The sequence below is a fragment of the Vombatus ursinus genome, unplaced genomic scaffold (assembly GCF_900497805.2).
Source record: "Vombatus ursinus unplaced genomic scaffold, bare-nosed wombat genome assembly UNPS02014818.1, whole genome shotgun sequence".
Taxonomy (NCBI): domain Eukaryota; kingdom Metazoa; phylum Chordata; class Mammalia; order Diprotodontia; family Vombatidae; genus Vombatus; species Vombatus ursinus.
In genome coordinates, this window is record NW_020954596.1 from 57,914,158 (window position 1) to 57,941,448 (window position 27,291).

General features: G+C 38.4%; 1 protein-coding gene across 3 annotated transcripts in view; it reads left to right on the forward strand.

The window, feature by feature from the left end:
- The window catches only part of SPATA18 (spermatogenesis associated 18), a 61,603-nt gene extending 36,447 nt beyond the window's left edge, over positions 1-25,156 (forward strand). For 2 of the 3 annotated variants that reach the window (XM_027836455.1, XM_027836456.1), the window contains exons 11-13: positions 842-925; positions 3,442-3,487; positions 25,048-25,156. In XM_027836455.1, coding sequence (XP_027692256.1) covers positions 842-925; positions 3,442-3,487; positions 25,048-25,085 — 168 coding nt within the window. In that variant the 3' untranslated portion in view covers positions 25,086-25,156. Of the gene's footprint in view, positions 1-841; positions 926-3,441; positions 3,488-4,062; positions 4,959-25,047 lie in introns of those variants that run through there. The other variant, XM_027836457.1, reaches the window with a different exon arrangement.
- Positions 25,157-27,291: the final 2,135 nt, after the last annotated feature.

Sequence of the window (27,291 nt, forward strand, 5' to 3'; positions counted from 1 at the left end):
TGGATAACAAGGGGAGAATTAAACCCAATAAGTTTATTGCAGAATTTCAATTTGTAATGAATTAAAGGGAGTTTATGAAGCATATTATGGATAAAATCCCATTATGTGAATATAATTACAGTAAAGGGTTCTAGATAGCAAAACCATTTCCATGTTTCAGTGAGACAGAAATAGAAAAGAGATATTGTTGAACTGGTTGTAATAACCTTTATATACTGAAAGACCCTATGCAACAAATGTTCCTTCCAATTCCTGCCTTGTAATAAAGCACCTGTTTGCATTGCAGAAGGAATTAGAGAGATATTTGATGGTCCTCATGTTCAAATAGCAATAAGTTTTAAAATTCACTTACCTTTCTCACATCAAAGATCAGAACTTGTTACTCTTTAAATTCCTAAAACAAAATGACATTAAACAAATAGATGAAACTTTGAGGAATATGAGATTAGTGGGATGGAGGATACCACCACCTCCCTTTTTCTTATCAAAAGTATTTCTTTTCCATTTGTTAATTAGCTGTATTTCCTTATGTTATAGACTGTGAATGTAATTTCTAGTAATTGACTCATTTTAACAAAATTATACTGGCACAAAGAAATTGGATGTCCCTTAGAGTTCTTTGTAATGGGATTTTATCAGAGAAACACTACAACCTGTTACTAAATATAGTATTTGATAGTTATAGGAAACAAAAGTGGTATAACTTATACTGATGGTCAGTAGTAGAAGACTGGTATCATCAATAACAATTGTATCCAAAGCTATTCCCATACCTAGCGTTAAGTTGTGTTGTTACTTTTTCACAACCATGTGACTTTTTCTTTTCTGTCCTCTGATATAGTGGTCATCTGTGAAATGTGTCAACAGAAGTAGGAGTCGAAGTCTAAGCCCTGTCCCTCAGCATGGTAGCCCGTGTAAAAGTGGGGTATTTATCACTCTAATCATCTTAAATTCTATGAAACTAATTTTTATGTTGAGGAGTCAGTAACTTCCATTCCTTTAACAGTCCTTATAGGAAAATCAATAGTTATGTTGGTCTGAGTATTGGCCAAACTTTCCCCACGTCTGGTCTGTAAAAAAACCTGTGCTTATAATCTCACTCTTTATTTTTTTTCCCTTTTTAGGTAAAAATTAGTAAAACATTTTATTTGAATTGAAAGAAATGTAAAATAATACATTTCACTGTGAAATATACTTTAACATAATAATTTTGTATAGTTTTCAGTTTAATGTCTATGAATGTATGTATGTATATAAATATATACATATGTCTATGTATGTGTGTGTACATATATATGTTAAACATATATATACACACATAGAGATAATGTATTTTCAAAAGGTTCTCATGTTAGGGTTGCAGTATATATTCTAGGGAAAAACCTCTGTTTGGATCAATATAGTGTCCATCTATGGGTAGAGCAATAATTTGCCAAGCTAGCATGAGGCACTGACTTTGGATTCCAAGGATCAATGTTCAAGTTCTGCTTTTGCCACTATTTGCATAACCCAGAGAAAGCCATCTCATTTCCTGGGGCCTTCAACAAAGTCAGTTCAGCAATAGGTGCCTACTGTGTATACAAGGCCCTGTGAGGGGTAAGACACATACATAAGGTGGGTATGAGTCAAGGTAGAGAAAGGAGGAGGACAAAAGAAGAGTCTATACCAAATGCTATGATAAACATGAGAGAGAGATCACTTTCAGCTTCATGGAGAAGGTAGCAGTTGAGCTGGGTCTTGCAGGGAGCAAATGATTTCAACAAATGGAAGTGAGGAAGGAGTGTATGTTCCAGATAAGAAGTGGGAAAAGGCAAGACAAGAGTAAAGAATGACTAGTAGCATAGTTTGTCTGTAACACAGCATGTACTAAGGAGAGTAGGAGGATAGAAATCTGGAAAGATAGATGGGAGGCAGATTGTGGAGGGCAGGATCAGATCCTAAAGTGGGCAGCATAGGAGTGCACATTGAATTTATTATGCAACACATGAAAGTTTTTGTTTTTTTTTAGAACTGTCATTTTTATTATATTACCTCAGCTTAGCCATGAGCAACTGATGTTTTTCCAATTATTTAGATTTGACTTTATTTGTGTGAAGAGTGTTTTGTAATTGTGTTCATATAGTTCCTGGGTTTCTTTCTTTTTGTTTGTTTTTTGCTAGGCAATGGAGTTAAGTGACTTGCCCAAGGTCACACAGCTACTAAGTGTCAAGTGTCTGAGGCTAGATTTAAACTCAGGTCCTCCTAACCCCAGGGCCAGTGCTCTTTCCACTGCACCACCTACATGCCCCAACACATGAAAGTTTTTGAGCAGGAGAATGATTTCTCAAATCTGTGCAATAGGAAGATTATTTTGGCAGTTATATGAAGGATAGATTGGAAGGAGAGACCTGTGGAAGGGAGACCAGTTAGGAAGCTATTGAAATAGTCCAAGTGAGAAGTTTGTGGGGGTGGCCTGGAGAGAAGGAGTTGGGTGTCAGAGATGTTGAGAAAGAAAGCGCTGATATAGCTTCACATTTGATCATGTGTGGGGACTGTGAGGGAGGAGAGGAGAAAGTCAGAGAAGGCTGAGATTTTGCTCCCAGGTATCTTGGAGGATTGTGGTACCATCAACAGGAATGCTGCTGTTTACTGTTCTACAGAGAATGGTTTATAAACCTAGCAAGAATCAAATTTACTCCACCTCCCCATTAGATTTTAATACCTTTTGTTCTAATTTTTGAATGAAAATCATACATAAAATAGAGATTACATTATCTTGGGTTCTCTTGGGCCCTAGTTCCAGTTTCCTCTTTAACTTACGTACATGAACCTGGAAAAGCCGTCTAAATAGATTGATTTGTACTTTTATGACACATCTTTTTAATAGTTAATAAAGCAACTTAGTAATAGCTAACATTTATGTAGTGCTTTAAATTTGCAAAGCATTTTACCTGTTGTTTTATTTGATCTTCATAACAACACCATGAGGAGTGTAGGGGCTATTATTATCCTCATTTTACAGATAGGGAAACTGAGACACAGAGAAGTGACTTGCCCAGGGTCACAAAACTAGTTAATATCAAAGATAGGCTTTGAACCCAAGTCTTCTTGTCTCCAACTCCCTTGCTCTATCCTCTGGGCCCCATAGCTGCCTCAATTTAAGACAAACTAACATTAAGTCTCCAGTTTAAAAAATATATATATATATATGTATATACACACACATATATTTCTATTCCATAGAGTCTAGCAAGAGCTACAACTGGTAAACAATTTTAGAGCAAAAAATATTTCTGAATAATAATTATATATAATAATATATAATATATAAGAATAATTCAGAATAATTCTGAAGTGCTTTGGAGCCACTCTTTATCTGGTATTAGGAAAAAAACAACAACTGTGTTATAAGCTTAAATCCCATCAATCATTGGCCTTTTGTTGTTGTTCTATGCTTTGTAGGCATCAAGAAGCCGAAGCCCTTCTCCATCAAGAGATATCCATACAAGTAAGTGGAGATTAGATTAATTTAGATTAGCTAAATTCTTCAAACACTTCCTAGCTCTGTCAGTCTCAGAATGTGTCTTTTTTGATGGATGGCCCACTCCAGTTGTATTTCTCAGTGATGCTAATGTTCCTGGTTGACACAGGCAGTGTCTTAAGAGGTAGAAGGCAGAAAACTTGGATTCCAGTCCTTGCTCCGCCACTGACTTCCTTGTTGGCTTTGGGACTTAGGACAAGTCATGGAACCTCTTGGAGCTCAATTTTGGGGGTCACATAAGATACGTAGGTGAAAACACTTTGTAGACTGGACAGTGCTATATAACCATAATAAACATGGGCATTATTATTCTCATGTCTTCTGCTCTTGACCATTTGCTAATGTCGCAGAAGCAGACAATCGTGCTCATCCCTTAGAGCTGCGTAAGGTTCTCTAAGGTATGAAGAGTCTTCAGCAAAGACAGTCTGGCTACTACTCTGGGAGATTGCTATGAACCTAGCGTCTTCTTCTTTCATTTCACGCATGCTAAAAGAAATGAAAAGGAAGTGACAACTCTGACCATGTATGTTTTTCTCCACTAGGGTTTTAAGTTGACTGGAAGTGTTGCTTTGCTCCTGTCCGTCTGGACAAATCAACGCCAGTGGTGCTTCCTTCTGTCCTAAGAGTTCTTCAAACCTCACTTAAAATAATGTGAATGGCAATTCTGTATCACTCGAAGGGGAGAGTTAAATTTTTTTTTTGGCCTAGTGTGTTTTGATAACTTTAGATATATTGCTTTTTTATATCTTTTTTTTAAAGAAATTAATTCAGTTAATTTGATAAAAATGCATAGGTGTTTATGATCATATTCATTTGATACAATGCTTACTCCATAGTTTCAGGAACTCCATTGTTAAATACCATACTGTATTTTAGCAAACTCTAGAAACAAAGATAAAAACATCTTAATTGATCAACGTTTAGCCAATTCGAAACAACACAACAGGACATTTAGTTTCACAGTCCAGTCATAAACATCACATGTGATCAGACTAATTTTAAAACAATGTTATCACATGATGCCTTTTTGGTTTTGTTTTACCTTTTGGGAGATAGCATTATCTTAGGCTAGGAAAACTTCCATTCTATCCCCAGAGTTAATTATCTTGTTTCAAATGTGAAAAGTTTTTAACTAACAAGTTTTTACTTGGCTTCCCTGTGCATTCTACCCCAAAGTATAAATATCAGGTCATGAGAATTACTTTGCTTATTAAATCTTGACTGTCACTTGAGACAGGAAATCTGTCAATTAGTGCTTATCTGCCCTATTTTATCTTTTGGGATTACTTTGCTTTTGCCAATGCATATCTGAAGTTTGACAATACTTACTTGATATTTGTTCTTTAGCATGTCCAATGAAACACACATAAAACCCAATTTTATTTGAATGAAATCACCCCAGCTCCTAAAATTGGTGTAGTTGTTTCCTTCTTTCCTAGTAAGCTTTTCCTTTATTTGCTAAATAAATAAAAAAATTTTTTTAAAAATCATATTACTATACAGTTGCCTCCTTGGGATCTGATTTTATTCTTTATCCTCTTCACCTGTAGGATCAGCCTTGAGCACAAGCAATACTTGACTATTTGGACAAATGTACTTTTACAGAGGAACATAGTACTTGTTGTAACAGCTCAAGAAATGGGTTTATTAAGCTCATTTAAAAAAATGCCTGGTACTTTAGATGATGAAGAAAACTCCTTTTGAGAAATCTTGCCAGCTCTAGCTTGCTGAGCAAATGGTAGAGGACAGAGGTGTGAGATTCTTTTCTGCCTTGATTGTAATTATTTGCTAGTTCCTGTAAGTGTCAAGTTGATTTTTTTCCTTCCTCTTAGTGTTTGTATGTTACCATAGCTGTGAAAGCATGCCATAGAGGAAAGAATATTGAGGTAGGGGTCAGGAGAATTGGGCTCTGCTCAGCCCCTGATTTTTATAACTCATGGCAAGTCAAGGAATCAGGGACTATTACTATTGAGAGGTGGGACAACCGCTGTAATCTGCATCCTCATGGAGCAAAGTGCTCTATAATATTCTCTGTGGGCCTTACTTTACTCATCTATAAAACAAGAGAGTTAAACTTGGTGATCTCAATAGTGGCTTCTAGTTCTCACATTCTATAATTCCCACTCTAATAGTTCAACTAAGATCCCATTGCATAAAAAGACAGGAGCTTATTTATCAAGCTGGTTGTTATATGCGTTTTACTGTGGTAGTTTAGTGCTTCTATAGGTCTTTGGTCCTGTTGAACTGTGCTATAACTGAATTGGAAGACCACAGTTTTCTGAAAGAACTCTGAGAAATTCCATATAACTAAAACAGGAAGACATTCTCAGCTAGGTCGGTCTTGTTTTACCATCATTTTACCTTCGTCTTAGAGACAGTGAAAATGAAAGAGTCTTTTCCTATAGTTTGGTGAATGGTTGTTTCTGCATCATTGCAATGTCCTATGATAGTACAGTTCAGACAAATTGAGCTTTTGTTGAAACAAGTTCTTTGCAGTGAAGTTCTTTCCCCAAATCTTTTCATATTTTAGTGAGGTCCTTCACACATCAAACACCTGTTAGACTCTGGGATGTAGTTTCTAGATTGTTATTGGTTTTTGTCCTTCAAATATCAAAGGACTAAATCACCCTGAAAGTGAAGCAGAATAACTCTGTTTATCTCACAAGGGCTTATTTAACAACCAAAACAAAAATGACAAAACAAATTTGCTCTGAGTCATCCATTGAATGTCAATACAAACAACATCCCAGGCGCAAGAGCACATGTGACCAAGAGCTGCAGCTGTTACTATTCTTTCTACGTTGTAAGCAGCAAATGAATATGATCGTTGGGGTTTATGCTACGTTCCAATATAGTATTAGCCATGATTGCAGTGATAATTCTGAAATGATGAGTTGAAGTGTGACATGAAGTAAATTTTAGAAATGCTGTTTAGAAATTGAGTGTGCCCTGCGTATCAGTGCTCTTGGAGCTGATTGTAACTAGTAGCAGCTATAACTCTCGTCTCTGAATTCTGACACCTGGGGATCAATTTGTGGTGGGGGTTGCCAGGCATAGGAGGGTAGGTTTCTCTTTTAGACAAGGATACAAGTTTCATAATTGTGCCATCTGCAATCACAAAATGCTGAGATTGGGCTGTTTTCTGTGACTCACCTAGAGTGCATTTTGCACATAGAAGGATGGAAAATAAGGGGAGTAGTGGAGGACACATTTTCAGCTCTACAGTATTCCTATATCACTGTATACAGGGGTGGGCTCAAGGTCCCTCAGCACATATGCCCTCACAATTTAAGATTTAAACCCATTTAATGAACAGTGAATTTAGCCAGAGTTTGATATGGTCAATGGGCTGAAAATCCAGATCTGATATCACAGAATTCACTTTGAACCATTTGGAAGGGTATTTCCTAAAGTTAAGTGACAAATGTGAAATATCAGAAAACAGCCACTAGGAAGGGCTTTTATAACAACAACAGCTAATATTTACGTAGTGTCTTACATTCATTATCACGTCTTATCCTCACAATAACCCTGTGATATTGTTATTACATTTTGTAGATTAGGAAACAGATTTGCAAAGGTTGAGAGACTTGCTCAGAGTGGCAAAGACTGTTCAAAGATGAAATAGGATTTCCTGAATCCAAATTCAGTGTTATTTCTTTTTTTTTCTTTTCTTTTTTTTACCACCCCAAACTACTAATATTCAACCTTCAGTATGGAAGAAAATATTTAAGAGAACATGGATATACATGAAATGATGTTCTCCGAATAGAGGACAATATACTATAATATCATTGTAAAGAGAATTTGTATTCATTTTGTAGAATGAAAGGGATGCCCTCTCACATCACCGCCTGCCTTAGAATCCAAAACCTACCCGCTGTTCCTCGGATTTGGCCTTCCACCTGCACCCCTCTTCCTTTGTCCAGGCTGTCCCTCATACCTGAATGTGCTCCCTCTTCACTGGCGCTTTCTAGAATCTTTAGCTTCTTCAAGACCTAGCTCATATGCTACTTCCTATGGGAAATCTTTCTGATCGCTTAATTTTTTAGTATTTTCTCTCTGTCTCCTCAAATTATCTTGCTTTACTTATCTGCTTGCATGTTGTTTTTGCCTGTAGAATGTAAGTTCCTTGAGGGCAAGTACTTTTAAAAATTTTGGTCTTTATCTCCAGTACCTATAACAGTGCCTTGCAACACAGTAGGCAGGATGACAAGCAGGATTACTTTGAAAGATTACTATGTATTTGCTAATCGCTGAAAGATAAATAGTCTAGCAAAAACTTAATACATACTTTTGTACTGAATTGAATTGACAAGTACCTCAGAGATCAGTAAGTCCAACCTTTCTCTGAAGCATCATCTTGGCACAGTAGACAATTGACGGGGGGGTGGGAAGAGGGGGGAAAGTCAGATTTTTAGGGGCTCCAGGAAGACCTTAGAGTCTAAAATAATCCTCCCTCAAGCTAATGCCTGCAATCTTCCCTAGTCCTTAAAGCTTCATTCTTTTAGTTTAAGGGTTGATCCTTTTAAAATTTTATTGCTTTTCAGCAGTATTGACTTTGCTATTATTACTCAGACCTTTCTGTGAATGGGTTTCAGACAATTTACTGAGAGTAGGCTTTGACAGCTGGATTTGAAGAGAGCCCTAAAAAGGGGTAGGGGTTGGGGGTAGAATGGATAAAGAGGAGCAGGGAGGCCAGGGCACTAAAGCCATCACTGAAGTCAGCTTTCTCTGCCTCACACATACATTTACCAGTTGGTTGGTGTAAAAGTCTTGTACTTTCTCTATATACTCATTAGGCAACTTTGTTCTTAGAGAGTGGTGTTTCTAAGGCCAAGGGCCAAGGTTGACATCTATAAACACACTGGATTGCCTAAGCCAGATGCTTTTGATGACAAATTATAGGCTTTAAAACAAATTTTATGTCTGTAGACTGTTCTTAGCTTGATTTTAAATCTTCCCGACTTTGCATATTAAAAAAAAAAAAAGAAAAGAGAAAACAATGCATGTGTTTTTTGTTTGTTTGTTTGGAATAATACATTTCTTCTGAGTGCGGTAAGAGAGGTGGTACACAATAATATAAGAAGTTTGTATTCATTATGTGGACAAAAGCTGAAGATGCCCATAGAGCATTTCACAATAAGATAAAGAAATCCTTCCCTCTGGGCAGCTAGGTGGCACAGTGGATAGAGCCCTGGCCCTGGAATCAAGAGGACCTGAGTTCAAATCTGGCCTCAGACCCATAACACTTACTAGCTGTATGACTCTGGGCAAATCACTTAACCTCAACTGCCTCACCAAAAAAAAAAAAAAAAAAAAAGAAATCCTTCCCTCCCCATGTTATTCCACTTTACCTCATTTTTCAGAAGTAGATTTGAAATTACCACTGATTTCATTGGAAACTGAGTTTCATAAGGGTCCCTAATGATAGAGACCTTTACTCTTAAGTATGAAGGGATCTAATAGTAGCTTATGACAAGCAGAATTACTTTGAAAGATTACTATGTATTTGCTAATCACTGAAAGATAAATAGTCTAGCAAAAACTTAACTCACTCATAATTGCATCCTCCATTATCTGGCAAAGATCTAAAATTCAAGACATATAGGAAATTAATACAAATATAGAAGAACAAAAGCTATTCTCCAATGGTCTATTAGCAAAAGCATGTAAAAAAATTGTCAAAAAATCACAAACTTTTAACAGTCAAATGAAAATTTCTTTCAAATCACTAATAATAAGAGAAATGCAAATCAAAACAACTTTCTGATTTCACCTCATACAAAGATGACGAAAGGTGGGAATAATTAGTGTTGGAGGTGGTGTTAAAAGGCATATTAATATGCTGTTTTTAAAGCTATGAATTGAGTCAATTCTGGAAATTCTTGGAATTCTACTAAGAAGTGACTAAAATGCCCAAAAACTTTGACCCAGAGATCTCACTGCTAGGCATATACTCCAAGAAGGTAAAAAAAAAAAGTCCTATATACACTAAGTTATTTATTGTGGCATATATTTTGTAGTAGCAAAGAATTGGAAACAAAATAGATGCCTGTCTATTGTGTAATGGCTGCACAAATTGCTTGCACATGAATGTAATTAGATTATTACTGAACTGAATAAATTAATAAATATAAAATGCAAACAAGCATGGGAAGATTTATGTAAATTGATGCAGAGTGAAGTAAGTAGAACCAGGAAAACAATATATACAATGACTACAACAGTGTAAATGGAAAGAACAAAAGAAAATTTTTAAACTCAATGCTTATATACTTATAAGGACCAACCTTGACTCTGAAAAAGAGTTAAGATACTGCATCTTCTTCCCTTCTTTTCAGAGGTGTTAGACTTTGAGTGTGGAACAGGACCTATTCTACTTAGACTACATTGATGTGTTGATTAGTTTTACAGAAGTGCTTTTATCTCACTCTCTTTTTTATTCTTCATTATAAAGGATAGCCCTCTGGCTAGGATGGAAGGAGGGATATAAACAAAAGATATAAAAAAACCAAAAGTATCAAAACATTTAAAGAAAAAAGAATATGATGCTAGGAGGAAAAAAAATTTAGATAAGACACATTTCATTCCTTCAGTATCTCTAAATAAATAGATATGTGGGGCATGATATTATAGCATACCAAATCTTCAGCATAAATTATCCCTAAAATTTATTATTGTATATATACTCTACAGACAAAATCATTTTTGTCCAAATGGTTACACTTCCTTGCAGAGAAATCATCTATAAGATTTGTTATGCCATCCATCACTCATTTCCATAATGAAAAACTTTGGAATGTTAATTTGATCTGTGCTTTGGGGACATTTGATAATTTGACACAAAATCTTGAAACATGAAAACTTTTACAGGTCTGATACCCCTAAGAACATGATGGAATGAGAATAATCACATACATATGAGTATAACAAGTATGTAGTGATGGGCTATGTAACTAAGCATATCACTGAAAATAAAGAGAAATAAAACAAGGAACAGAAGAAGAAAAGTTACAGAATAGCTATTTCCTTACCTTTCTTAGAGTTTTACATTTTCTTTTGTTGGGATGTTATGTTTGAACATGATTTCTGTGTTAAAGTTGGTGAACATATTTCCTGTCATATGTATTTGTATTGTAGGGTAACTGGCCCAAATGGAGAAAGGGTTGGCCTTGAAGTTGGAAAGAGCTGGATTTAAGTTTTACCTCTTAACATATTCTGGTCACGTGATTAGGGAAGTTCCTTAACTTCTTGGTGCCTTTGGCAACTCTAGTAATCTTAAAATATAGATGAATTGCTGATTTGTCTCATTAGTAGTTACACAACCATTAAATTGTAAGTCTTTCCAATGGGTGCTGGCTACTTTACACTTGGGACAGTTTTCATGGTAGTTCATCATTAGATTGTGCTCAAGAAAAACTCAAGAAAGTGCAAAAAAATGTATATTATGTAATGCAGTCTTAACTTTGGTCTGTATTTCTAAACCCTGAGCAGTAAAAATCTTTAGGGCTCCTCTTCCCCATCTCCATCTGTGCATGGTGTTAAAGGCAATAGGGGAAAATCAATGAAACTAACTTTCCTTTCCTTAGTTCTGCATCATGATCCCAAACATTAGGCCCTTGTGCTGGCCTTCTTTAGTCAGAATTTTACCCACAGCTGAATGCAGCTGAGGTAACTTGGCTATTTCTCTTTACATAGGAAAAACCCAAATGCCTTAGCATTGTGAAGCACTTGACGTTTCCATGTGAGAAAATCCAAGACTTTTGTAAGGTTCGAAAAACAAACACAAATTCCTATCCTTGTAACTTTTATTGCACTACCAAAAAATGGGTCCCATCTAAACTTATATAGGAAAGGAGAACAGACACAGTTCAAATTGGAGCCCATTGTGAATCTGAATACATGAGCTAAATTCTTCCAGAAGATCAGTTGCTCCCTTCCTGGATTTAGCTTTTCTTCATCAGACAGCAAAAGAGAGATACTGTGAAATAAAAGCTTATATATAACTCTTTTTTAAAAAAATATTTGAGTTCTGAATTCTCTCCCTCCTGCTTGACTCTTCCCCACCTATTGAGAAGGCAAGGAATGTATCAATTATACATGTAAAACCATGCAAAACATTTCCATATTAGCTATGTTGCAAAAAAAGGGGAAAATTATGCTTCAATCTGTGCTTGGACTTCATCAGTTCCCTCTCTAGAGATGGATAGCATTTTTTCATAAGTCCTTCAGAATTGTTTTGGATTTGTATTGCTGAGAATAGCTAAGTCATTCACAGTTGATCATTGTACTATTGCTATTATTGTGTATAATGTTCTCCTGGTTCTGCTCATTTAATTTTGCATCCATGATATGTTTTTCCAAATTTTTTGAAAATATCCCTTTCATAATTTCTTATAGCACAATGGTATTCCATCACAATCATCACAACTTGTTCTGCCATTCCCTAATTGATGGCCATCCCCTCAAGTTCTAATTCTTTGCCACCACAAAAAGCTGCTAAAAATATTTTTGTACATATAGATCCTTTGCCTTTTTCTTTGATCTCTTTGATATACAGACCTACTAGTGGCACTTCTGGGTCAAAGGGTATATACAGTTTTATAACCCTTTGGGCATAGTTCCAAATTGTTCTCCAGAATGGCTGGATTAGCTCACAACTCCACCAACAACATGTTAATGTCCCGATTTTTCTACTTCTCCTTCAACATTTGTTATTTTCCTTTTTTGTAATAATAGCCAATCTGATAGTTGTGAAGTGGTACCTCAGAGGTGTTTTAATTTGCATTTCCCTAATTAATAGTGATTTAGAGCATTTTTTTCATATGACTATAGATAGCTTTGATTTCTTCTTCTGAAAACTGCCTGTTCATAGCCTTCAACCATTTATCAATTGGGGAATGACTTTATATACAACTCTTGACTATGGTCAGTACCCTTCAGTATTGGACACTGGAAATTAGAATGAATCTGTTGCCCTGCAAAACCTCTCATCCCATGTCCACCTGTGTCTAGTTTTAGAGGCAACAACAACCGCAAAAGAATCACCAACTTTGGTGCAGAGAAAAGAATCAATCTTGGTTCTCCTGTCACCAAATGTCATGTTCATATCTTTCCAGAAGATGGCACTGTTGCTTAAGAAATGGAAAGGAAAAAAATCTAATAAAATTCAAAATAGAAAATAAATTCCTGGAGTATGTAACTTAATTGTGAGTTTGATGGTCCCACGTAAATTGAGAGGATAATTTCAGCTGTTAAAAGATGGCCCAGGAGCGAATTGTGAAGAGTACAAATGTAAACCTGAAGTGTTTAAATACCTCATCATATTACTCATGAATTTGTGTACTTTGTCCACATTAGGGAAGTAGGAGTTACTTCTATGCCAAATCCCTGTTGTTCACCTTAAACATGTGACCTAGCGCAGCAAGATGGTACAGTGGTTAGAGCTTCTGGGCTTGGAATCAGGAAGACCCATCTTCCTGAGTTCAAATCTGGCCTCAGACACTAGCTGTGTGAGTCTGGGCAAGTCACTTAACTGTTTGCCTCAGTTTCCTCATCTGTAAAATAAGCTGGAGAAGGAAATGGCAAACCACTCCATTTTCTTTGCCAAGAAAACTCCAAATGAGGTCACCAAGAGTCGGACACAACTGAAAACAACTAAATAATGTGATCTAAGCTTACTACTATAGCCCAGAGTTGTTATTGGGGAACATAGTTTTTTAGCAAATACTTTTGGTGCTCTATGGACTTGTACTGAAAGTAATAGAGAACTTTATCCTTAAAGCATCCGTGGAGTTTCCTTGATTATTAGCTACTTCTATTCAGTGTACACACATTGGGATTGAGCATGAGATTCAGGGCCAAAGAATGCTGAGGAATTCTAGTTTCTTGCCTGGGAAATGAAATAAAACAAAAAGATCCCTTTCCATCTCTGACATTCTAGGATTCTAACAGAATGAGTATCTCTCAGAGTTACTCTAGTGACTAACCAAACTTGTGCAGAAAGAATTGAAAGAGGCTATAGCAGTTAGGGAGCCAACATTAGCAATAGCTCATCATCATTTAAATCATTTTTAGTTTTTACTGATATGTTCTGTTTTTGCATCATTTTCATTTCCCAATATATCCTCACCTCCATTTCTTAGTTAGTGAGCCAGCATTTATAACAAAGAACAAAAAAGAAGGAAAAAAAAGCAATTCAGCAAAACTAATTTAGGTGTATGCCAATGGACTTTCACAGTAGGATCTGCAATGTGCCACATCCATAATTCTTCACTTCTACAAAGAAGAGTGGGAAATGAATTTTCTCCTCTCTTCTTTGGGGACAAGCTTACTTATTATAATAGCTAACACTTAAAGATTTGCAAAGCACTTTTACATGTATTAACTCAGATTTTTTTCCTATCCATCCATTCTGTATATTATTTTCCTGTTCTATTTACTTCGGTCTACATTAGGACATAAAAGTCTTTCCGTATTTCTTTATATACAATAATTTGGTGTATATGGGACCTTTCTATCTTTGACCTCCTTGAGGGCCTATATCCAGCAGTGAGATCTCTGAATCAAAGCATATGGATATTTGAATTACTTTCTTAGCAAAATTTCAAATGGCTTTCCAGAATGGTAGACTAATTCACAGTTTCACCAGCAATATATTAGTGTGCCTATCTTTCCACTGTCTCTTTTTCATTGTCATTTTTATGGTATTCATTTGCTCATATCCAAGAAGATTTATCCTGACAAATATGCAAATTCTCTTTTTGATCTCTCTGGGCCTGCTTTTTGGTATTTTTAGGATCTTATTGTGAAGCAGGAAAATTTATCGTAGATTGCAAGGCCCACCTTTTAAAAGTTGGTTATCTACCTTCATGGAAATTAATAGAAGTTGTTTCTTGAAAGATGGTTTACAGCAGATTTCTTCTCTTGCCTTGTGTTCTCATTCTTATGTTTTAGTGTATCCTTATGAACAAAAGGACAAAATTGTGCAGAACTGGTTAATCAATTGAAATGAATCTTCAGCTGATGGTCACAAGCATAAATTTAAACACCAGCCTCCCATATAAAATTTCTCAAAGGTCTTTTTCTTTATCTGCCCTTCCCCCAAGCTTCCCAGCCCCCAGAACCCTCCTGTTTTACATCTAAATGTAGAGCTAAAGGAGACCACATATGGGTCACTGGAGGTCTCTGTCAGGAATGGATCCTTTTGCCCATTTTTCATACAGGGGTGAGAAAGCCTTATTTCAATCTTTGTTGGAAAGACAATGATTTAGATGAAGATCTTTTTTGTTCTCCTATGTATGCTGAGTGTCATCCTGGCTATGGCACTGCACCTTACCACAGGAACCTTCTTTTTGGAGTGTGTCGAGTATGTCGTTGTTCAGTCATTTCAATCGTGTCCAACTCTTCATGACCCCATTTGGGGTTTTCTTGGCAAAGATACTGGAGTGGTTTGCTATTTCCTTCTCCAGCTCATTTTACAGATGAGGAAACTGAGGCAAACAGGGTTAAGTGACTTGCCCAAGTGTCAGGGGTCAAATCTGAACTCAAGAAGAGATGTCTTCCTGACTCTAGGCCCAGTGCTCTATCCATTGCACCACCTAGCTGCCCCATTATATTATATTGTTATTTATTAATTAGTATATTTATTTATTAGTTTTTAGTAACTTTCAGTGATGGTGATAGGAAAAACAATGGCCAGGACACCAAGAGCTTTATGAACTGTTTCATGGAACAGAACTTTGGTCTCCAGTGTGTATAATGAAAGAGAATGTGGTACAATAGTCGGAGCGCTGAATTTGGAGTCAGAGAACAATAGATTTTAGAATCCACAGAGACCTTAAAGGCAATCTAGTCCAATGACCCTCATTTTACACAGGAGAAAACTGAGGTTAAGTGACTTGTCCAGGGTCAGCATGGGTAGTAATGAGCAGAGGCAGTTTTCAAATCTGGCTTCTCTACTCTAAATACTATGCTCTTTCTGATGCATTAACCTGAGTGCATGACCTTGGCTCTGCCTCTTATTAGCTGTGTGACCTTGGGTAATCCCTACACCTTTCTGGGCCTCTTTTTATCTTTCTTTCTTTCTTTTTTTGGGGGGGAAGGGGAGGGGAGGCAATCAGGGTTAAGTGACTTGATTTGCCCAGGGTCCCACAGGTGCTAAGTATCGAGGCTGGATTTGAACTCAAGTCTTCCTGACTCCAGGACCAGTGCTCTCTCTACTGTGCCGCCCAGCTGCCCCCTCTATTTATTTTTCAAAGGAAAATGTGTCAAATGCATTTGAACCACCTAAGTCCCTTCCACTTCTGAAGCTAGGATCTTGCAATAATTAAGCTATTCTTTCCTATAAAAGTATACTGGTCTGGAATGTACCCATGGTGGTGGCTGGACACCATCCAGTTCCCATCCCATTTGCCCTCATTCTCCTGTGGCCAGGGCTCTCTTAAAGTTCTATCTCATCTGGCTTGATCCTCTCCCCAGTGGAGATTCTTTCTTGTGAATTCTTGTATGGAAATTAGTGTATGCCTTATGAAGAGTTAACTGGTGGGTGATACATAGGTTGGCTAAGTGTACAGTGACAAATGAGTATTTTCTGGGCCCAAGGAACAATGAGTGCTTTATAGAAACCATAGAAAAACATTCCATTTGGAAACAATCCTGCCTGTCCATCCCACTCTCACACTACAGAGTTTCCTCTCCAGGAACAAACCTGTAAATAAACTATAATTAAGCAATTAGCTAGTTTCTCCCAAAGATTCTAGAATTGGGCTCCTAAAATTCTTGAAATGAATAAAAAAGGTTTTTCTTCTCCTCGTCCTCTTCCTAAAATCATTAAACTTTTTTGACACAGAAGAGAAGGCGTTAAGTTGTGAACCAATGTCTAGGTGTACTATGAAAACGAAACACGTCAGGCAAAATGATGCATTTAGGCAATGTGGCAGTCAGTCTGATACCAGAATCCTTGTCTTGTCACAGTCTTTATTCTCCTTGCCTCTGGATCTCCCTCTGCTTTTTATTACCAGAAATCCTAACAGGGAGGACGGGGGAAGGCCCCCGGTTTTAAGAGAATTCTCTTTGCACATTTCCAGTCATAATCCCACCTGACATCAGAACCTTCTCCATGGCAAGCCCATGTAAAGTCACGGCCAAATGATTTTGACTTCAATGTCAGCTTTAACTTCAAACTTCATTTGTTGGGTGAATGGTAGGAGTCAAAGAGGCAGCCTTGTTCATTCTCTCTCAGAGATGAGGAAGGAGATAGACAGAGACAGGATGAAAGAAAGAGAAAAAAAGTCAGAGCGGTTCTCTATAAATAAAATGCTTTCCCAAGTTTTTCTTGAGAAGGAGTGGGCTGTGGATAATGAAACTGGCAGCCTTTGCTTCTCCCTAAGACTTCAAGGCAGCCCTCATGCACTATCTGTGCAATGCACAGGGCTGGAGTTAATGAAGTTGTTTTGGATATGTTCCTGAGGTCAAGACGGGGTGTTTTCATAGAGCAAGTTTCCCTCCCAGTTAATGCCCAGTTCACTTCCAGAATTAGTCTAATAAATCATAGTCACTGCCTCCTGCAGACGCCCCAAACTACTCATTTGCTATGGCCAACTGCACTGACATGTCGGTGATGCGCCACATTTGGCTGTGGGCAACTCTCTTTCAAATGAACATGTTTGCCCAAAAATCCTGAGAGAAAGAAATGAGAAAACACCTAGGGCTCATGTGCTTGGTGACTGGGGACCAGTTATCTGGGTTTGGCCTGTTCCTTGAAATTTATCAGTGGTTTGGGGGAAATTCCCCCATGCCTCAGGAAGGAAAAAGAATTGTTCTCTCTTCTTAAGGTAGCACAGAAACCTGAGTGACTCCAGTGCCATTGTAAACATCAGGTCATAAATGTATCAAATTTAAAATTACAAAATCTGGTACTGTACTGTGTACTCTGTTAGATAACAAAATTTAGCAATGAGTGTGGGTGTTGTGTGTGGAGTAGATGTCCTTCTTGGAAGGAGAGAAATGCAGAGATTTTGGCATTCACATACCTGATCAGGGACTCTTTTGCCCATATATAAAAGTCCTGGAGGCCGTTTTGTACTTGGCCCACGTTGGGCAGAGTATTGGAAATTGGTGACCATCCTTCATGCCCTCTTGATCTCTGAAAGTCAGGTCCTTCCACTCTAGGGACCCTTGGCCCTGCCCTTGATGCTTGCCATGTTGCACAGTGAAAACAACCACCGCATGAAATCATTAGAACAGCATTATAACTTCCATTTTTCATATGGGAAAACTAAGGCCCAGAGAAGTTATTAATAATTATAACAGCTGACTTTTATATTGTGCTTTAAAGTTTATAAAATACTTTTTATATATTAGTTGATTTGATCTTTATGACTGGACTGTGAGGCAGGCAGGGTGGATATTATGACCCTCATGTTAAGTATGAAAAAACAGAAATGTTGACTAACATTCATAGCTATATAGTTAAGTGGAGGAGATGGATAAGACAGGAACCTAGGCCCTCTAACTCCAAGTCGGTGTTCTTTCATGTCCCAAGCACAAGGAGGTACAAGATAAAAGATAATCACCAAATCACAGAGAGACTGAGTTCCTGCCTCACTGTGAAACATCTCAGGGTCTTCCTAAAGAAATCTTAAATCCCTTCTATAAAATCCCAGGTGGCCTTGAATTAGGGGTAACTCATTATTACCTTAGGAAGGCCATTCCACACCGCACAGACAGCTTTAATTGTTAGGAATTTTTTCTTTACATTAAGCTGAAATTCACCCCCTGAAATTTTTGTATTGCTTTTAGTTTTCTCTTTCAGACAGAACAATCTTAATCCTTTTTCAACCCGATAGCCATTCAAATACTTAATGACCTTTTCTGACCATCTCCACCTCATTGGAAACTTGAAATTCATTCCTGAGCCGTTGGCCCTAGGTGAACTTCGGACTTATCATGTGGGGCTCAGTCCTCCACATTTTCTTATCATGCCCACTTGAGGATCTCCTCCTCCCCTTTTCTCCTCTCCTATTTCCAGGTCCTCTTTGTGTCTCGTCCTTCCCCATTATAGTCTAAGCTTCATCAGGATAGAGACTGTCTTGCTTGCTTACGTGTATTTCTCCAGAGCTTAGCAAAGTGACTAACACATAATAAATGCTCCTCCTTTCCTTCTTTCCTCCCTCCCTCCCTTCTTTCTTTCTTCCCTCCCTCTCTCCTCTCACTTCCTCCTTTCCCTCCCTCCTCTCTCTCCCTCTTTTCCTTTCCTCTTCCCCTTCCTCCCTCCTTTCCCCTCTCCCTCTCTTCCTCCTTTCCTTCCTTCTATTCCTTTTCTTTGAACTAAACATTACTAGTTCTTCAACTAATTCTTGTGTTGTATGGTAGCCAGGCTTCTTGTGACCTGGTCACATCCCTCTGGACATGATTCAATTTATCAACAGCTTTCCTTCCTTCTTTCCTTTCTTCCTTCCTTTCCCTTCCTTTTATTTGAATTAAACATTACTAGTTCCGTCAACTGATTCTTGTGTTGTATGATAGCCGACCTTCTTGTGACTTGGACACATTCCTCTGGACATGATTCAGTTTATCAACAGCCTTCCTAAAATGGGCACCTCTCTCATTTTGGACATTATTTTCCTATTAAGAAAACCTAAGAAGAAATTATTTTTTGTGACTACTACGTCACCATGTTGACTCATATTGAGTCTGCAGTTCATCAAAACCTTTAGCTTTTTTTTGTACAAACGGTTGTACAGCCATGTCTCCTCCATCCTACACTTTTGCAGTTAATTCCTTGAACCCGAGTGTGGGACTTCACATTTTAAAATGCTTTTAGATTAGTGGTATCATTGTTTTGGGGGAATTCCCAATGAGGAAACTTCTTCTACAACTTCTACAACTCGGATCAACAACTACTCTACAACTTATAGATTTAGGGGGTTGCCTGGGAGCACTGAGAGATTAAGTAATTTGCCAAAGTTCACACAGCTAGAATTTATCTGAGATGGGTTTTGAACACACCATCAAGATCCTCCTGATTCTGAACCCAGCTCTCTACCCCCTATGTGTAATGGGGAACCCTATTCTCCCTTCCCCCAGCCAGAAAGTCTCTTCAGTTCTATTCTTTCGTCTTTGTTATGACTACTCATTATTTTATTTCCCTTGCTTTCAATTCTTTTTCTTTCTCCAGTGATTTTTGGCCTGTAGCTCCCTTCTTCCTATGGAAGACACATGGACTTCTCCCTTCTTAATATGTAGGACAAGACACATGAACTTCTTCCTTCTTCCTACGTAGCCAGGGTTTTGAGCCTAGGGCCTGCACTGAGAAACTCCACTGTCATGGGCAGCATCATTGCTCAACCCAGGACAACATAATAGGCAGGTTACCAGTTTCCTGCTGTAATACTATCTCTGTCATGGCACTACCTTGTGAACTAGAGTTAAAACACAAAAGAGGTTCTTAATAGCTCCACCAAAATAGTAGTAGAGGACTAGTTCCAAATATGACATCTGGCCAAAGGGAATTTCCCTGGGCAAATGATACCATTGGTGAGGCAGAAAGGTGGCAGAGATTTTAAAACCAGGAGCGTTGTGCAGTAATTGCACAGCCTCAACAACCAATAGGAAAAATTGTGCATGACATAACCAAAGAGCCATGATTTACAAGGTGGGAGGGACTGCACAGTAACTCTTCTGAAGCATAGATGGAATTTTTTTTTTGGTGGGGGGGAAACTGCAATTAACCAAGAAAGTCAGACACCAATTCTGCTTTAACAAGATTGTCTTTGAAGATGCCCTTAACGTGAATCTCTAGAAGCAATTGGCATCATTTTTGATCTGGTCTGGAGCTTCAATGAGAGAAAGGCTCTCTTTTGGGTTTCCATGTTTGTGGTCCTCACCTTGGCTATAAAGAGCAGCCTGTTTCTTAGGAGTAAAGTTGTCTCTAGTCCTAATGGAATTGCTTTGCTAAACGAATTCTCATTATCCTCTCCACACTACTGCTGGGGAAGCTTAAGGAAACTTATGGAGCCGCCCCCCCCCCCCCCCACTCCCTTATTAAAATCTAGACCGAGAGCAAAGAGGCCTCCCTCAGGCTCAATTTGACTGCTACCCTCACCTCCAAAACACACTCTAATTGGCTTTGGGAGACTTGGGAGAATTTTTTTCCCCTTCAATGATGTGTTATTCTAATTCTTTATTCACTAAATCCCTTCCCGACTGGTCTCACTTTTAATAATTAAAAAGTCAATTAAATCAAATCTATAAACACCGGCAATGTATGGCTTTTGTTTCATTTGGAGCCTGACTGGAGTGAGGGGCAGACAGTTTATAGTGTTTTCTGGGAGGAGCTAGAGGGGCTTGTTAACCAGGGAAAGCATCGCTCACTACAAGCTGGCCTTCCTGAGCCCACGGCACTAATCAAGACCAGATTCAGCCTGACATGAAACTAGAGCTGACAGGCCACTAAGCAGGCGGTGGAATGTAAGAAACTTTGAGTTGAGCAGCTGGAGGCCCACAGCTTTGGGAGAACCCAATTCTGAAATGTAATTTCAGCTCTGTTTCTCCATTTCTAGGTGATAGGAGCCCAGCTCAGACCCTTGGACCCCAGGAAAGTTGCATTGAGCCTTTTGGCTCTTTCTAGTCTCTGACTAGTAAGCTTAGAAGGTTGATCAGTACGTTTTTGAAGGTTAGATTGGTAAGAAATTTTTTTCAGTGGGGAAGCAAGCATGGTGGCATGGAAAGAGAATCAGACTTGGAATCAGAGGACCTTGCTTCAAGTTCTGCCACATATTTATTATATGATCCCTAATTTCCCCTCCAGGGCTAACGTTCTGTGATTTTGATTTTATATTTATATTTGTGGCTTCCTTGAGTTGCCAGAAAAGTTGGTAGGGAAAAAATACAGTGAATATTATAATGGGTTAGATCTCAGTTATGTGATTTTCAAGACAACTTTAATGTAACATCACTACACTGCAGCCTCTTGTGGGAGGTGGGAAATTTGTGAAAGTGACCTTGACAAAAATGAAGAGAGAAATGGTGTCTGATGTTTTATTTATTTTAAAAAATAATTTATTTATTTTTAGTTTTCAACATTCGCTTCCATAAGATTTTGAATTTTAAATTTTCTTCTCCTCCTCCTCCCTGCCCCCAGGAGAACATGCAATCTGATATAGGCTCTACTTATACATTCATATTAAGCATATTTTCCCATTAGTCATGATGTAAAGAAGAATTAGAACTGATGGGAGGAACCACGAATATGAAGCAATAAGACAAAACAACAAAAGAAAAGGAGAGCAAATAGTATGCTTCCATATGCATTCAGACTCCATAGTTCTTTCTCTGGATGTAGATGGCATTTTCTGTCATGAGTCTTTTGGAGTTGTCTAAGATCCTTGCATTGCTGAGAAGAGCCAACTCTATCAAAGTCAGTCATCGTGCAATGTGGCTGGTACTGTGTATAATGTTCTCCTGGTTCTGTTCATTTCACTCAGCATCAGTTCATTTAAGTCTTTCCAGGTTTTTCTGAAGTCTGCCCGTTCATCATTTCTTATAGCACAATAGTATTCCATTGCATTCATATACCACAACTTGTTCAGCTGTCTGGTGTTTTAGAGGGTTTTGTGAACACCGGTAGAGAACAGCTGACATTTGTTACCATGGAAAGAACACTTGATGGTTAAGTGCCTGGATCGTGTTATCTTCTTAGTTCTTGTTTTCCTGGGACCTTTGTCCCATAGGAATCATGAGGAGTTGGAGTAAAAAGCCTCACCTGGGCTTTGGAGGCCATGGTAGATTTCACTCTGCATTGCAATACTACCTAGGTTGAGGTAGGGTAGGGTTAGATTTCTCTCTGGCATAGAATGAAGTGTCTCCTAGGTTCACTGACTGGGGGTGGTTGAAAGAGCACTGGGCTAGGAATTTAAAGTCCTGAATTCTTCTGCTTGCTAGCCATGCAACCTTGGGCAAGAGCCTTTTAACTGCCCTGGCCCTCATTCTTTATCTGTAAAATGAGAATTATATTAAGGACCCAACCTATCGTCCATTTTTATTCAATCAACAAGCATTTATTAAGCACCTACTTAATGTGTCAGGCACCAGTCATTGTTGCAAGGCTCAAATGAAAAGATATACTATAGAAAATATATACTATATTTTAAACTATTAGAGTTTAAAACTACATTAAGACTTTTGGTTCACCTTGTATATGAAAGCTCTTTTCCAAGGGCAAGGAATTGCTAGTGTTAGGTGTCCCTCATGGAATCTGCTCCACTTTTCCTTGACTGGGTTCTATTTTCTCTTAGTTCAGTTCACAGAATCACCTCGTGAGTTCTTTGGTTTATTAATTGCTCCCCATACAGAGGCTGCTGGAAACATGCACATTTATGTTGTCTTGGTAACCCCAATGGCGCTCTTGTGGGCCAAGCAAACACCTGCTTACATATTTCTTCTTTGCAGAGAGAAGTACAAGTGTGAGCAGATGGGTAGCCAGGTCCGGTCTCCTGACATTCACTTAGGATGTTCTAGCAGGAAGGCCTTGGTTGATTTCAACTGTTTTCAAAGTTCACTGGGAGAAAAATCATCTCCATGGTAACCAGGGCCAAAGCCGATTAGTGCTTTTTGGGATCAACATCCACAGCCATTGGAAGTAAATGAGTTTAAAGCTTGTGAAGACCACAGGGTAAGAGTTGGCTGGTTGCCTTTCATTCTCACTGATTACACACGTGAAGGGAATGCCTTCAAACTGTAGCTGCAGAGGCCAAGGTTAGAGATAATAAAGAATTTCCTGATCATTAGAATTAATTCTGGAACAAAGCTATAGAATCCTCTTCTCTGGTGGTCTTTAACCTGGACAGATTCTCATCTGTGCAGAATAACTTAGGAGGACATAGATGGGTCATTAGATGGCATTGTATGAGTTATTTGGCACTGACATGTCCCAAAACATAAGACTTGGATGGTATATACAATCCCTGTAGCCCCATCACTGAGTCAGATAGGGCCCTACATCTTTTGATGAGATTAACAGAACTACCTTCACCTTTTGTTGTTGTTGTTCAGTCATTTCTATTGTGTCCAAATCTTTAGTGACCCCATTTGGGATTTTCTTGGCAAAGATACTGGAGTAGTTTGTCATTTCCTTCTCCAGCTCATTTTACAGATGAGGAAACTGAGGCAAACAGGGTTAAGTGACTTGTCCAGGGTCACACATCTAGTAAGTGTCTGAGGCTAGATTTGAACTCAGGAAGATGGGTCTTCCTGACTCCAGGCCCAGTAACTCTAACTGCTGTGCCATCTAACTGCCCTAGGTGACATGTTTAATAGGTGCTTGTCGTAGAAGTAACTCCCATTTCCTTAACGTTGACAAAGTACACAAATTCACGAGTAATGTGAGGATGCAGTTAAATACTTCAGGTTTACATTTGTACCCTTCACATTTTGTTCCTGGGCTATCCTTTAACAACTGAAATTATCCTCTCAATTTATGTGGGACCATCAAACTCACAATTAAGCTACACAGAGTCTTCCTGACTCTGGGCCCAGTGCTCTGTCCACTGCACCTAGCTGTCTTTACACTTTTCAATTGTCCTTCTATTGTCATTTAGATTCTAGCTTAAATGTTTTTTTCCCCCATGGTAGTCTGTACTATTATCCACATGTATAGTGCCCTGCACTCTCCAGTGAGGGTACAGAATGATCTGGCAAGGAGCTTTATATCTTGGGGAGAGGCACCGGTCTAGACAGTCTCTAGATTTCCCTAGCCCTGTGGCTGAAACAGAAAAGTGTTAACTGCAAGGCTTCTCCTGGAGACAAATTTTTCTCTTCAACCATATATACTACTAACCTCAAATGATAAATCTGTTTATAGAGAGTTGCCCTCTCTTGAAGGAAATGCCTCCAAACTGCACTAGTAGAGGCCAAGGTTAGACATAATAAGAAACTTTCTGATCTTTAGAATTAATTCTGGATAAGCACATTGACCTTGTACTTTTTACTTTATTGAACTGAAAGAGAATAACAGACATTGTGATGTTGAACAGTTTGACTCTAGGTTATGTAGGTAGTTGATAAAGGGAGCTTTGTGACCAACTCAAGAAATTTCAGGGTGATGAGACTTGTTTGGATTTTTGATTGTACCTTCCTATGGACCAGGGGTGGGGGACCTGCAGCCTGAAGGCCCCATGTGGCCTCCTAGGTCCTTGAGTGTGACCTTTTGACCAAGTCCAAGCTTTACAGAACAAATCCTTTTATTAAGGATTATTATTATTATTTCTTAATTATTATTAATCCATACTATGTACAAATCCCTTGGTGCCTCCTGTAGAATGGATTTCATTGATGCCAGAATCAGTAGGCTTTGACCCTAGTCTTCTCTATTGGACTGTAAGCTCCTTGAGGGCAAAGAAAATTTAATTTTGTCTTCATAATCTCAGTTTTTAATTTGATACACATAGGTACTTAATAAATACTTGTTGATCGATTAATTGATTTTTGTGGGAGGAGTAATTCATTGTATATCCCTTTTATAGGTGGTTCCTCCCAGAAGCATTTGAGCCACAAGGGATGAAGCCAACAAATCTGATATCAGTGAAACTCATCTTCCCCTAGGCCCCAAGGACTGTACCTACACCCTCCACTGAAAGGTATAATCAAAATCCCAAACAAAAGCTTGGCAGAGGCTCACTGAAGAGATTAGGGAGCTGCCTTATTAACTCAATGCATGTGGAATTTTATCTGAGCCAAATTTAGGGGGAAAAAAATAAACCAAACCATTCAAGCCAATAGCCATGTATATACTTTTTCAACACACCCACAAGAATATGCAAGAATATGTAATTTAATTGGTAGGTACTACCTTCACCAAACCCCCTCTATGACCTAGTAGATGGTCTGCAGGAGTTGCTGTGGTTGAAAAGTTTATTTTCCTGTGGTCAGCCCCACGATGATCCTTTCCAAATTTAGGTAGTCTGGTCCTTATGTGACAGATATACAATCTTTTGGCAGGCTCATCCTCAAAGAGTTTTTTTATTTATTATTATTATTATTATTATATGTTTTCAATTATCAAGCATTTAGTTTTCTCCCACCACTTTCCCCATCCACTTTTAAAAAGTAGGAATAGAAATAGTAGAAATACAGAAAAAAATAAAGAACCCCCACATCACGTAAGCACAGTCAAGCATGATAGATCCTCACAGTGGTCACATCCAAAAATACCTTTCTTATTCTGCATGTTGATCTATCATTCCTCTGTCATGAGTGGGCAGCATTCTTCCTCATAAATCCTGTGGAATCATGGTTACTCATTTAATTGACCAGAATCCCCAAGTTTTTCAGAATTGCTCATTTTAAAAAATATAATATTGATGTTAAAATACAGATTACTCTTCTGGTTCTGCTCATCAAAACTTTTCCATCATGGCAGGACCTGGTCCTGGACCATGGCAGGTTGCAGTCCATTGACATGGCCTCTGAGAATTCAGAGGTCATTTACTGCACCACAGTGAAGCATGAGGGGTGGAATTTAATGGAGACATGTGGACAGTCTAGAATTACTTTGTGGGAAACATATTAAGGAAACATTAAACCCATCCCATGCTCCAAAAGCAGATGTCAATAACTCTAGCTTTAGGTTACCAAGAGCAGCATTTTTATTTCTCAGTTGCTCTAGAGAAACTATGACTCCATTCACCGCAATTTCCAAGGCTCTAGTTCATCCAAATATTACTCATATATGTAGCTAATGGAGAGTAAAAATAATAGGAGCTTCAATGGGGGAAAACATTAACTATATACTGTACTTGACCCTACTCCAGAAAACTCAGGGACACTGGCAGAGAAAATATTCCTTCCATTCCCACCCTCAAAGCCACTGCTCATACCACATGACTCTGAGCTGCTGTTTTCTTCTGCGGACAAACCTTGTGTAATCTTACTGGAAATCTTTAAAGAAAATACGCCCTAATACCCACAATCTGGTAAAATATGCTAGAAATTTTTTTAGTTTTGTACTAGATTTTGTTTTCCCAGTTCTAAGAAAATACTCAGGATTAACTTAATCAGTTCAATCCTTCCTTGCTTCCCATGCTTATGAGCTCCATGGAATATGAAAGACTTTGCATCCTTCCAGGGCAATGATCCCAAATACTAGAGGTACTGAAAACCCAATAACAAGGCTGCCTGTGCACCAAAAGGCCAAGTGCTGGCTAGCCCCATGTCACCCTGACTTGAGGAGGCCTGTCTAGTGAAGGGAGAGTCCTTATCACCCCTGAGGGTCTCTAGGTAGGCCATGACCTCTCAAATTCCGCTTCCCAACTTGTAAACAATTACTTTCCTTCCCACACTCTGTGGCCCCCCAGACTACATTCACACATTCCATTCCACAACATTCCATTTCTCCTCTCCACCTTTTGCATTGGCTCCCCTTGTGCCTGGATTGTGCTCTCTCCTCACCTCTGCCTCTTGGAATCCCATTTCCTTCAGGACTAAACTCAAACATCATCTCCTCCATGAAGCCTTACCAGATCTCATGTATTGGAGCCCTCCTTTACTCCCTTGTATACAACTACCTTGTATTTATTCTCTTCATATTTCTCCTGCACACACTGATATGTGTTTGCTCTCTTTCCCTTTAGAATGTAAGCTCCTCAGGAGTAGGGATTGTTTCATTCTTTGTATTTTTATTCCCAGTACTTAGCATAGTGACTACCTCATGGAAGGAGTTCAATAAATGTTTGATTGATCGATCGATTATGGCTTCTAGTTTTAGCTGA